The 13,650-nt window shown below is 45.3% G+C and overlaps 1 protein-coding gene across 1 annotated transcript in view; it reads right to left on the bottom strand.

The window, feature by feature from the left end:
• Positions 1-13,650, bottom strand: part of LOC144507481 (mucin-6-like) — a 96,621-nt gene that overhangs the window by 36,944 nt on the left and 46,027 nt on the right. Inside the window, exons 26-32 of the mRNA XM_078234606.1 lie at positions 12,287-12,443; positions 11,755-11,880; positions 8,060-8,198; positions 4,997-5,025; positions 4,211-4,240; positions 2,962-3,546; positions 1,727-1,983 (exon numbers count right to left, since the gene is read on the bottom strand). Of these exons, the coding sequence (XP_078090732.1) occupies positions 1,727-1,983; positions 2,962-3,546; positions 4,211-4,240; positions 4,997-5,025; positions 8,060-8,198; positions 11,755-11,880; positions 12,287-12,443 (1,323 nt within the window). The remainder of the gene's footprint in view (positions 1-1,726; positions 1,984-2,961; positions 3,547-4,210; positions 4,241-4,996; positions 5,026-8,059; positions 8,199-11,754; positions 11,881-12,286; positions 12,444-13,650) is intronic.

Genomic DNA, 13,650 nt, shown 5'->3' with positions numbered 1-13,650 from the left:
GAGGGTGGTTGTGGGGATGGTTGTGGGGGTGGTTGTAGGGGTGGTTGTGAGGGTGGTTGTGAGGGTGGTTGTGGGAATGGTTGTGGGGGTGGTTGTGGGTGTGGTTGTGAGGATGGTTGTGAGGGTGGTTGTGGGGGCGGTTGTGGGGGTGGTTGTGAGGGTGGTTGTTGGGTTGGTTGTAGGGGTGGTTGTGGGGGTGGTTGTGGGTGTGGTTGTGAGGATGGTTGTGGGGGTGGTTGTGGGGGTGGTTGTGAGGGTGGTTGTGAGGGTGGTTGTGGGGGCGGTTGTGGGGGCGGTTGTGAGGGTGGTTGTGCGGATGGTTGTGGGGGTGGTTGTAGGGGTGGTTGTGAGGGTGGTTGTGAGGGTGGTTGTAGGGGTGGTTGTGGGGGTGGTTGTGAGGGTGGTTGTAGGGGTGGTTTGTGGGGGTGGTTGTGAGGGTGGTTGTAGGGGTGGTTGTGGGTGTGGTTGTGAGGGTGGTTGTGGGGGTGGTTGTGAGGGTGGTTGTTGGGGTTGTTATGGGGGTGGTTGTGGGGGTGGTTGTGGGGGTGGTTGTGGGGGTGGTTGTAGGGGTGGTTGTAGGGGTGGTTGTAGGGGTGGTTGTGAGGGTGGTTGTGGGGGTGGTTGTGAGGGTGGTTGTGGGGGTGGTTGTTGGGGTTGTTGTGGGGGTGGTTGTGGGGGTGGTTGTGGGGGTGGTTGTGGGGGTGGTTGTAGGGGTGGTTGTAGGGGTGGTTGTGAGGGTGGTTGTGGGGGTGGTTGTGAGGGTGGTTGTGGGGGTAGTTGTGGGTGTCGTTGTGGGTGTGGTTGTGGGGGTTGTTGTGAGGGTGGTTGTGAGGGTGGTTGTGGGGATGGTTGTGAGGGTGGTTGTGGGGATGGTTGTGAGGGTGGTTGTAGGGTTGGTTGTGGGGGTGGTTGTGAAGGTGGTTGTTGGGTTGGTTGTAGGGGTGGTTGTGGGGGTGGTTGTGAGGGTGGTTGTTGGGTTGGTTGTAGGGGTGGTTGTAGGGGTTGTTGTGAGGGTCGTTGTGAGGATGGTTGTGGGGGTGGTTGTGGGGGTGGTTGTGAGGGTGGTTGTAGGGGTTGTTGTGGGGGTGGTTGTGGGGGTGGTTGTAGTGGTGGTTGTGGGGGTGGTTGTGGGGGTGGTTGTGGCGGTGGTTGTGGGGGTAGTTGTGAGGGTGGTTGTGGGGGTGGTTGTGAGGGTGGTCGTGGGGGTCGTTGTGGGGCTGGTTGTGAGGGTGGTTGTTGGGGTTGTTATGGGAGTGGTTGTGGGGGTGGTTGTGGGGGTGGTTGTAGGGGTTGTTGTGAGGGTTGTTGTGAGGGTGGTTGTAGGGGTGGTTGTGCGGGTTGTTGTGAGGGTGGTTGTAGGGGTGGTTGTGAGGGTGGTTGTGGGGGTGGTTGTGGGGGTGGTTGTGGGGGTGGTTGTGAGGGTGGTTGTGGGGGTGGTTGTGGGGGTGGTTGTGGGGATGGTTGTGAGGGTGGTTGTAGGGGTAGTTGTGAGGGTGGTTGTGAGGGTGGTTGTGGGAGTGGTTGTGGGGGTGGTTGTGGGGGTGGTTGTGGGGGTGGTTGTGAGGGTGGTTGTGGGGGTGGTTGTGGGGGTGGTTGTGAGGGTGGTTGTGGGAGTGGTTGTGGGGGTGGTTGTGGGGGTGGTTGTGGGGGTGGTTGTGAGGGTGGTTGTGGGGGTGGTTGTGGGGGTAGTTGTGGTGGTGGTTGTTGTGATTTCTATGCAGCATACTCTAATTCTGTAGTCAAGACACATGAGACTAATATCAGAAGGTGATGGGGTGCATTTGAGTCCTTGTAAGTCACATGTCACGTTGTCAGTTGTTCCTGAGATTGGCTGGTTGGGGTTTTTAACAGCTTCACACTGAATATTATTATGTGATTCACTGAAATCACATAGGTGTTCTGGGGATTCTCGGTCCCCTCTGGCTGTTATATTTGGTGTAACTGTATTGCTCCATCTTGACCAATAACCTGAACAAGGCTCTGCTGCAAAATAAAAAGAGAAAAATTATCCACTTATATAAATGCTTAGTAAGGGAAGAAAGGTGAAATTGCATTTTTAAAACTTTCATGGCCTCAAGACACCTCAAAAGCACATTACAAATCATGATGTTTTTTTAAAAAATCACCACTGTCGTCTTGGAAAGACACTGCCACAAGTGGCACTGCAAGATGCCACAAAGGTACAATAAGTGGCCAAGGAAAGGGTCAGTCTTCCAGATTAATTTAGAACATGGGTGCAGCTGAAATTCCTCATTTATTCCCATGAGCTATGCACTTGTGTTTCCATTGTTCATCATAAAACCTCTTCTTTCAACTTTCCACCTCAGCATAATCAGCTTGCTGATGGTACTGATTAATTTGATTCTCTTTAATTACAAATTATCATGGGATTTCTTTACATATATTTTGTGTCTGCCTTGTATCTTTCAGTGTGGCTCCTGTGCACCATTTCCTGATGCCTGCTTAGGCATTATTGATTTGTATATTACAGTTGTGAGATTATATATTGCTATCATGAGAACAAAAACATTTAGGATCCTTCAAAATCACAGTTGCGTTATTTCTGAAATGTTTACGTTTAATGCCAGAGTGTGGCGACTAGGGGATTTTCACAGTAACTTCATTGCAGTGTTAATGTAAGCCTACTTGAGACACTAATAAAAAGGTTAAAACTTAATGGGGCAATCATGACCTCAAAATGGGGCCGGTAATCTTAACAGCCTGTTAAAGCCAATCACGTGGCTGGTGCCATTCTGAAAGTGGCATGCCTGTTTCAAGTGAAAGGCTGATTTCAGTATGTAAATAGGGCTCTGAATGTCATCTTAGGTTTGAAATAGTCAAAGTGATCACCAGTCGCAATTTGATTTTTTTCCATTTGCAATGGAACACGTAAGCTTTTCCAGGTGTCACTAAAAAAAATCTATCCCGCTATCATCACCAGCCCCTCGTCCATATACTTACATGTTGTGGTTGAAGTGATCGTTGTTGTGGTTGGAGAGATCGTTGTTGTGGTTGGAGAGATCGTTGTTGTGGTTGGAGATGTTGTGGTTGGGAATGTTGTGGTTGGGGATGTTGTGGTTGGGGATGTTGTGGTTGGGGATGTTGTGGTTGGGGATGTTGTGGTTGGGGATGTTGTGGTTGGGGATGTTGTGGTTGGGGTTGTTGTGGTTGGAGATGTCGTGGTTGTGGATGTCGTGGTTGGGGATGTTGTGGTTGATCTTGTGGTTGGGGATGTTGTGGTTGGGGATGTTGTGGTTGGGGATGTTGTGGTTGGGGATGTTGTGGTTGGGGATGTTGTGGTTGGGGATGTGGTTGTGGTTGGAGATGTTGTGGTTGGGGATGTTGTGGTTGGGGATGTTGTGATTGGGGATGTTGTGGTTGGGGATGTTGTGATTGGGGATGTTGTGGTTGGGGATGTGGTTGTGGTTGGGGATGTTGTGGTTGGGGATGTTGTGGTTGGGGATGTGGTTGTGGTTGGGGATGTTGTGGTTGGGGATGTTGTGGTTGGGGATGTTGTTGTTGCTGGACTTGTCACACTTGTAGTTTCTAAACAAAAAGATCATAATAGATAATTAGATTAGTAACAAACCAATTGATTTAGAGTATCAGCCATATTTAGCAATAGATTACAAAATAAACAATTTCACTTCATTTCAAAAATATAAATTAGCACAATGATTTGAACACACTGCATTGTTGATATTTCAGAATATTGACTCGTCAGACTCTAGGCTAATGTAAAATATGCTGAAAGGTGAAGTACTTATTGATGCCATCAGGAACAAAACTGTTGCCTGGTGTTTGTGGCAAAGTTTGTGCCATCAAAGGCTATCAACCAAAAACTTTGATCAACTATGTTAATTATATTTTCCTTCTGAAGGAATAAACATCTACAGGCACAAGTGGAATATACAATAGTAATTTAGAATATACATATTGACTAACAAAAGAACACAGGAAATAGCTGCAGGAGTACCATATGCCCCCATAAGCCTACATGACCAAGTAACATAGAATAGAACCATAGAGTTCCGACAGTGCAAAAAGAAGCCATGCAGCCCACTGAACCTGCATGGATAACAATCCTTCATAAACTGGTAAAAAAATTACTTAACATTCTTGGCATGTATAAGAATTAAAATTTGAAACAGAATTATAACTTGTCGCTATTTTCACAAATCCACATGCAATATCAGAGAAAGGTATTCACCTGTTGAAGTGGTGGGCGTTGTGGTTGTAACTGGAGAGGAAGAGAAGTTATCTTAGTTCTTTACATGGCAATCACATTTGCTGAGTGTGAGCATCACTATCAGTAGCACATTTTCATCATCACGTATGAATTTAATATTTTAAAGGGTGCAGATAAAGTGAGGGACCTAACCTCTTCAGTTTTAGCCACTGATGGTTCAAAACACCATGATTACTTTAAGTTGCTGCACCATTGCCATTTTGTGACAATAACCGGGTCAGTGCCCCTTGAGAATGTCTCCAGTTCGCATATTCACTTTTACACCAGTCACTGGCTGCCCTTAAAATGTATCCCCATTAAGTTTCTATCCATAATAAAATTAAGAATTTGTCACACTGCTGTTTGCTTGATTTCAGCACGATTATTCCAAAATAGGCAAGAGTTCCACAGAATTAGACACAGAGAAACATTTCCTACTGCATTTCCATGTTTCATTCTGTCACATGCCTAACCTAGCTAGTGATGTTGCCATACTACTTGTGTTGCAGGTGCTCCTACTGGGCCTCTCATCTTGGGAACCACTTGATGGCCTTAATCAATGGCAAATGCTGAGGAGGTCTGTTAATTAAGCCACCTCCAGGACAGTCCAACAGCAGCATAACCCTGACCTGGGCAGAGTTCGGCAAACAATTCCGCCCATCATTTTACAGATGTGAAAATTCTTAACCCACAATGGCTGACACCAGTATTTGCCTCTATGATGATTTACTGTGGTGTCTGATTTACTGAAAAATAAAGTTTACTCACCACAGCTGATTTTTCCTTCAATGCATGTGCTGTAAAACATTAAATATTCAGATGATTTATTTTAGGAAATAAGGGGCCCAATTCTTCAAACGCTGACGCACTAGTTTTTTGGGCGTCAGGTTGGAAGATGCACGTGTCGGCCATTTTGCAGGTTCCCGACGCATGTCTCCCACAGCTGGAGAGTAGGTGCGGTCGAGACCACGCTGGAAACCAGCTGGAAGCCCAGGTAAGTGATTTTAATCTGTTTTTAATCTATTGTAAATGTGATTATCAGGCCCAGGACTGAATTCTCTGGGCCGGAAAGGATCCCCCACCCCACCAGGAGTATTTCACTCCGCGGGTTTAGACTTTTGGGGAACTAGCAGGAGACCCCGCTGGAGTGAAGGGGGGGCAATCAGGCGATGGGGGGGGGGTGGTGCCCCCTGGCCAGGGGGCACCTTGGCACTGCCCAATGGGTATGGGCAGTGCCAATGGGCAGGGCCTGGGGGTGGGGCCTATTGTGGACGGGGCCTAGGGGATGATGGTGGGGGTGGAGGGTTCCCACTGGCACTCTGCATTGGGATCAGTCGGGGCTGGAGGGAGGCCAGAGATTGGGGCGGGCGGGGGAGGGAGGTCTCCTGGGGTGGGGGAGGGGGGCAGTCTGCCTCCCGTGGAGGCGTCTGCCTGCCAGGAGGGGGGTCAGTGGGGGGGGAGGGGTCTGTCAGGAGCGGTGGTTTGGGGGGGGGGAGATCGTCACTGCTGGGGAGGGTGTGGGGGGACTGGAGATTGCAGTGCTATGGGACGGGGTGGGTGAGTGGGGGGGGGGGGGGGGGGGGTCGGGGCTGGCCCGGGATTGCTTGTGCGAACCGCAATTGGGTCTCGGCATGCACAAAGCCCCGGAAATGTCAGACCCTGGCGTGAATAGGCCCCACCCCCCGAGCTTATAATGATTTTCACGATTGTGGCCTCTCCAGTGCACAGGGTGTGGGAGATTCGAACCTGAACTCCCACTGAAAAAACAATTGTGATTTACACCATTTTTCCCGCAAATTCAGCACTTAGAATTTTTTGGGGAGAATCGCTCCCAAGATTTTTTTATGCTGCCTTCATTTGGAGAAGTAGCAATCAGAGTTTTACTGCCAACTCTGCTTCCCTCTGGTGATGGAAAAATGCAACTTCTTGCATGTCTACTCCTATATCCAAAAGTCATTTAAATTGTCATTCTCATTTGCTTTCACCTGGCATTGAAAATTCTAAAATAAGCTTTCAAATTGCACTATATGGATTGATAGCATGTGTATATTTTGAATTATTCTTTGCACCAGTTTCATTTGTTTTATGGCTAACATAGCACCAAAGCAGGTGAAGAAATGAGGATACTACAATATTAGCATCACTCTGAAAAGGCAAAAAGGAGAGGAAATAGCATTATTAGCTTCTCTTCATGCTCCTATTGTTTTATCATCTATCTATGACTTTGTTCCCATCAACCAAGAGTGAAAACATTTCAAATATTCAATAGATGACTGTATCACCCTCTTTTAAAAATTTTGGTTCCCTTATTAAAGACACAGTCAAAGTCACTTAACTAAAAACACATCCTTAAGGGTTCATCTCTAATTGTATAGCATGAAGTTGCCATTCAATGCAACATGTCTTGTAAATGAAAATGATGTTGAGTGATAACGAGTAATTTGCCCATTATAAAACCTTCTTGTTTTGCCAAGGATTTTGTTTGCTTTTCTTTCCCTTCACAGTTGAATGCATCTCAAATGCTTTTTAGACATTGCAGTTAGAAAAGAACTGAAACACCATGGCGAGTGGGTAATTGATCCAACCTGTCAATCAAAGCACTTGAAAAGAACCAGATACCAGATGCTACTCTTTGCAAGTGAAAAGCCAAACTCCCCACTGTAACTCAATCCCTGCTGTCCATCAAAGCCCTTCAAAGGAGTCAGACACAAGGTGCTACTCTTTGCAAGTGAAAAGGAAAGCTCTCCAGTGAATCAGATGGCCTGCTGTCCATCAAGCACTTGAAAGAGGCTTCAGAGCTGCTGGCCTTATGAGAGAAAACAAAGGGATATCCCTGGTAAAACTGACAGGTCCTTTCTATAAAAGTACTTTCAAGAAGTCATTTAACATTTGGAGATTATGACATTAACTAATGTCAATTCCTACAGTAGAATGGAGTTCTGCAGTGATTTTGAAGCCTTCCATGTATCCATGGGGCATGGATATCAAAGTGACAAGGCCACATTAAAGGTTCTAAACAATGGAGATAATAATGAAGATCTTTACCAAAAAGGTGATTGAAATCACAATCCTGAGAACGAACAATCCAGGGCTGCAAGAAGAAGTGCAGTCGTTGGACCACCATCCCATAAGGAAGGTGAGGTGAGTAGGCTGATAAGAGGGTGAAGTGAGTGAGATAATAGGTAGGGGAGGTATGTAGAGTGATAAGATGGGTGAGGTGGCTGGTGGGCAAGGTGGGTGGGCTGGTAGGTGAATGAGGTAGCAGGTGGTTGAGGTGGATGTATTGGGTAGGGTGGGTGAGGTGGTAAAGTGGGTGAGTTAGGTATGTCGGTAGTCAAGTCTGGGGTAATTAGGTGGAGAGGTAGGTAGTTGGGTCAGATCAGCAGGTTAGTTGGGTAGTCAGGAGGACTAGTCAGGTGGTTGTTGGGTTGTGGGGTGGGGGTGTGGGGAATTAGGGTCAGTATTAGTGATTGGGGAGGTCATTTCTGTAGTTACCCAGATGTTAGACTCGGTTTCAATCTGTTTAACATTTTCTGGGTAACCATTCAATTAAGTACCGTGAACTTTCCGAAGTCTCCAACACCACCCCTGAGTCACATACGTTCACAGAGGGTCTCAGGGAGCAGGGAATTGTCCAAGGGAGATTTGAACTACCAAGGCAATTCCCAAATAGGCCCACATATCTGATCTTCTACAGGGACCCAATGCACATCTTCAATGGTACACTCAGTAACCAACGATTTGAAGACTGGAAGATTTGGCACATCGTTGTTTTCATGACCCATTAGTAGTAATAAATAACATTAAAAATGCATATTCTAGATACTTTACCAATGTTCACAGCCAGATACATTTTCAAATGCTTTATATATCTGACCCTTGTAATAACAGGTACAGTTATTTAGGCTGACGCATTTCATTGTATTTTCATCCAGATAAGGAGCACTTGCCGGGCACTTTGGATAGCATCCTAATTATTGTGGAAAATGTGAACATTAGTGTGAGGTGCTTAGAAAGTCTTTGTCATATTATCACAGTTTTATCATAATTATATCACAGTAAATAACACTATAGATTATTAGTTTGTGACAGGTCTGGAATTTCATTCATATATTGTCTCCATTTTTTCTTTAATAGTTCATTATTTAAAACTCAGCAAAATTAATTAACTACGCAATTACATTTGATTTAATTTTATTTATTATTGTCACATGTATTAATATACGGTGAAAAGTATTGTTTCTTGCACGCTATACAGACAAAACATACCGTTCATAGAGAAGGAAATGAGAAGATGCAGAATGTAGTGTTACAGTCATAGCTAGAGTGTAGAGAAAGATCAACTTAATGCAAGATAGGTCTTTCAAAAGTCTGACAGCAGCAGGGAAGAAGCTGTTCTTGAGTCGGTTGGTACGTGACCTCAGACTTTTGTATCTTTTTCCCCGAAGGAAAAAGGTGTCTGGGGTGCGTACAACTGGGCAATGTAAATTTAACTCATACAGATGCCTAACTCAATCCCCAAAAATATGAATTTTGAATCCCGACAAAAAATCTAATTTTTATTGGGCAAATGTAATAAAAGTAGAAAACCTGAAATCTCAGCACTGTGAATGCTTTTCTTTGGAGTTTTGCTGGGGCTTCTTTATGCCACACTCAGTCAAATGCTGCCTTGATGTCAAAGACAGCCACTCTCATCTCGAATCTGGAGTTCAGCTCTTTTATCCATGTTTGGACCAAGGCTGTAATGAGGGCTGCAGTTGAGTAACCCCAACAGAAGACAAACTGAACATCAATAAGCAGCTTATTGCTGTGTAAGTGCCATTTGACAGCACTGTCAATGATGGAAAGTTAAGGCTTTTCTGGAGACGCGCAATTTTCCACGTTGTCAAGTAAATGTTCATGTTGTAGCTGTAATGGAATATAATAAGAGGCTCCTGATCTAGATTATTTAAAAATATGTCCAGTTCCTACAATGAGTTTTGTTCTGGAACATCGTGTCTTTTTTATCTAATTATGAAAATTCACAATGTATCTCTTCTGATGTATTCCTTGTGTTACTGAACAAAATTGTTGAACAATATTTATATCCAGTGCCACAAATTCACACAAACTCTATATAGTCCTACAGGTAACTGAATAAAATTAACGGACTGGATTTTACGGGATTAAGGCTAAATGCCCACCTATCCTGCCCAACACACCAGAAAGAAGCTCATCTCACCACCATAACACGCTGCCAGCAGGCAAAATCAGGTAAAAATGGGGCTGCCACCCCTCAGCAAGAGAATGGGACGTCTGCCGTTCAGTCCCACCCTAAATAGCTGCCTGCAAATCTGATTGGCCAGCAGCTCCAGCAGCCCCGACAGCACCAGAGCTCAGTAGTGGGCACTGCTGGGACTGCAAGGAGGAGAAGAAAGAAGAGGTTGTGATAGAGCTGGTAGCTAAGTCCCAAGCCTTGAGGGTGGGAAAATAACAGAGGGTAGAGAGGGGTTGAGGGCTGGGTTTTGGAGGGCAGTCAGGAACGAAGGGGTCGGAAACTAGTCATCTGCTTCGTGTTAAAGTATATAGAAAGAAAACGAATAGAGAAATGCCTTCTGGCATATCTAAACTATGTAAGAAGTTTAACAACACCAGGTTAAAGTCCAACAGGTTTATTTGGTAGCAAAAGCCACACAAGCTTTCGAGGCTCTGAGCCCCTTCTTCAGGTGAGTGGGAATTCTGTTCACAAACAGAACTTATAAGACACAGACTCAATTTACATGAATAATGGTTGGAATGCGAATACTTACAACTAATCCAGTCTTTAAGAAACAAAACAATGGGAGTGGAGAGAGCATCAAGACAGGCTAAAAAGATGTGTATTGTCTCCAGACAAGACAGCCAGTGAAACTCTGCAGGTCCACGCAACTGTGGGAGTTACAAATAGTGTGACATAAATTCTGATTCTAGGATCGCATGATAAAGACTCAGGAGGAAAAAAGCAGAAATATTTATGTGAAATAGTGTGACATAAACCCAATATCCCGGTTGAGGCCGTCCTTGTGTGTGCGGAACCTGGCTATCAGTTTCTGCTCCGCGACTCTGCGCTGTCGTGTGTCGCGAAGGCCGCCTTGGAGAACGCTTACCCGAATATCAGAGGCCGAATGCCCGTGACCGCTGAAGTGCTCCCCAACAGGAAGAGAACAGTCTTGCCTGGTGATTGTCGAGCGGTGTTCATTCATCCGTTGTCGCAGCGTCTGCATGGTCTCCCCAATGTACCATGCCTCGGGACATCCTTTCTTGCAGCGTATCAGGTAGACAACGTTGGCCGAGTTGCAAGAGTATGTACCGTGTACCTGGTGGATGGTGTTCTCACGTGATCAACAGTTCCAACGCGCCACAGCGAAAAACCGCACCGACCTCCTCAGAAGACAAACACGGGACACAGTGGACAGAGTACCCTTCGTTGTCCAGTACTTCCCCGGAGCGGAGAAGCTACGGCATCTCCTCCGGAGCCTTCAACATGTAATTGATGAAGACGAACATCTCGCCAAGGCCATCCCCACACCCCCACTTCTTGCCTTCAAACAACCGCACAACCTCAAACAGACCATTGTCCGCAGCAAACTACCCAGCCTTCAGGAGAACAGTGACCAAGACACCACACAACCCTGCCACAGCAACCTCTGCAAGACGTGCCGGATCATCGACACAGATGCCATCATCTCACGTGAGAACACCATCCACCAGGTACACGGTACATACTCTTGCAACTCGGCCAACGTTGTCTACCTGATACGCTGCAAGAAAGGATGTCCCGAGGCATGGTACATTGGGGAGACCATGCAGACGCTGCGACAACGGATGAATGAACACCGCTCGACAATCACCAGGCAAGACTGTTCTCTTCCTGTTGGGGAGCACTTCAGCGGTCACGGGCATTCGGCCTCTGATATTCGGGTAAGCGTTCTCCAAGGCGGCCTTCGCGACACACGACAGCGCAGAGTCGCGGAGCAGAAACTGATAGCCAGGTTCCGCACACACAAGGACGGCCTCAACCGGGATATTGGGTTTATGTCACACTATTTCACATAAATATTTCTGCTTTTTTCCTCCTGAGTCTTTATCATGCGATCCTAGAATCAGAATTTATGTCACACTATTTGTAACTCCCACAGTTGCGTGGACCTGCAGAGTTTCACTGGCTGTCTTGTCTGGAGACAATACACATCTTTTTAGCCTGTCTTGATGCTCTCTCCACTCCCATTGTTTTGTTTCTTAAAGACTGGATTAGTTGTAAGTATTCGCATTCCAACCATTATTCATGTAAATTGAGTCTGTGTCTTATAAGTTCTGTTTGTGAACAGAATTCCCACTCACCTGAAGAAGGGGCTCAGAGCCTCGAAAGCTTGTGTGGCTTTTGCTACCAAATAAACCTGTTGGACTTTAACCTGGTGTTGTTAAACTTCTTACTGTGTTTACCCCAGTCCAACGCCGGCATCTCCACATCATATCTAAACTATAGCAGAGGTATAAAATAATATCACCTTCAAGAACGGCAGAGAGCTTTTTTCGAACTGTGTGGTCACTGCATGTTTTTGCTGTCAATGTTCCACATGGCTGATAGTGCCAGCTGCATTCATTGGGCCTGTTGTAAAAGTCACAATACACAGCTGCAAAGTAAAGTAGCAACAGTTAGTGTGAAACAATCAGAAAATTGATCCAACATCCAAATTAATATCTCACATCAAAGTCAATAGTTAACACTACTCCAAAACTATGCTACAGTTTTGGATAAATTATTTCACTACGGTAGACAGATTGACCTTCAAGGTCAATGTAGCACATCACTGGAAGTTAACGACTCAAAAGTCTGTAATTCAGATCAATCAGAATTCCAGGCATAAGTACAAGCCAGGCAAGTGCCACTGTAGAAAAATTAATGCAAAATTAAATATCAGAAAATGATCAATTTGCCTGTTACCTTCACCCATAGATACGTATCTTCATTAAATCATGCAACAAGCCCTCTCGCATTTACCCAAAAGTTTCAGTGAAAATCAAAAAATTAAGACTTACGACAACGTTCTGGGGTTCTCCAGCGAACACAAACACCAGCTTTGTTACAAGCTTCTGCATACATTGCCACTGCTGTACAGAAACCCAGATATTTTCCCTCCATGTCACAGGCACAAGCTTCCTTAATGCAAGCATCATAGTATGGTTGTGGGTTTACCTGATAACGATGCCACAACACAGCGTCAGTAAACAAATGGATGGAGTTTAACAATATTTCAATTAAAAAATAATGCAGAAAGCTACATTTATTTCACACGTTATGAGCATTACCATTCAAGTGAACAGATTATCAGGTCTCTTATACAAGTAAAATAAGTTAGTAGTACTCCAACCAACTAGCATTCTTTGTTTCCCTCCTCTTTTGTTAGTTTGTTTCCATGCTGAGATTTACCTCAACATCCAATGATACAAAACACTGCACAAGCAGTATAAGGGAAACAATCTGATCTTAGCCTCAACCAAAGTCCCCACACTCCCTCTGACTACTGAACTACTCCTTGAGAGACAACCCTTAATAAGAAATGTCAGTTCAGCTTAAGCAGCATAACCATTATACTACACTCCAAACTTTAACTACATAGAAGGGGAGTTTTATATCCCACCTGCTGCCCTGCTCTTGCAGTCATGTTGGTGATATAGTTGTTGGTCAATCTTAATACCCCAGTTTGTAGTTGGTGAAGAATTCAACAATGGTGCTGATGTTGAAGATTAGAAAGACCTACTTTGTTGGCAAAAATCAATAATCACAGTCTTGGGGAGGGATGCTTGTGTAATGGGAATGTCACTGGTCATCCAAGGGCCTAGATTTATGCTCTCGGGGCATGGGTTAAATCTCACTATGGCAGCTGGTATAATTTGAAAATCTGGAATATAAATCTAGCCTTAGTAATGGTGACCATGACAGATTTCATTGACTGTTGTAAAAACCCATCTGATTCATTAATGTCCTTTACGGAAGGAAATCTGCTATCCTTACTGGATCTGGCCCACATGTGATGCCAAACCCACAGCAATGTGGTTGACTCTTAATTGCCCTCTGAAATGGCCCTGCAAGCCACTCATTTGAAGTACAACTGGAGATTTCACAAATGCTGGCCTTGTCAGAGACACTCATATCACATGCAAGTGTTATGTATGTGGTCTGCGGCATGGTAGCACAGTGATTAGCACTGCTGCTTCACAGGGTTTGATCCCTGGCTTGGGTCACTGTCTGTGTGGAATTTGCATGTTCTTCCCGTGTCTGCATTCGTTTCCTCCAGGTGGTCCTGTTTTCTCCCACATTCTGAAAGACGTGCTGATTAGGTGCATTGACCCGAACAGGCGCCGGACTATGGCGACTAGGGGATTTTCACAGTAACTTCATT

Source organism: Mustelus asterias, chromosome 19 (genome assembly GCF_964213995.1).
Source record: "Mustelus asterias chromosome 19, sMusAst1.hap1.1, whole genome shotgun sequence".
NCBI classification, from domain to species: Eukaryota; Metazoa; Chordata; class Chondrichthyes; order Carcharhiniformes; family Triakidae; genus Mustelus; species Mustelus asterias.
This window is presented reverse-complemented; position numbering and strand designations above follow the sequence as displayed.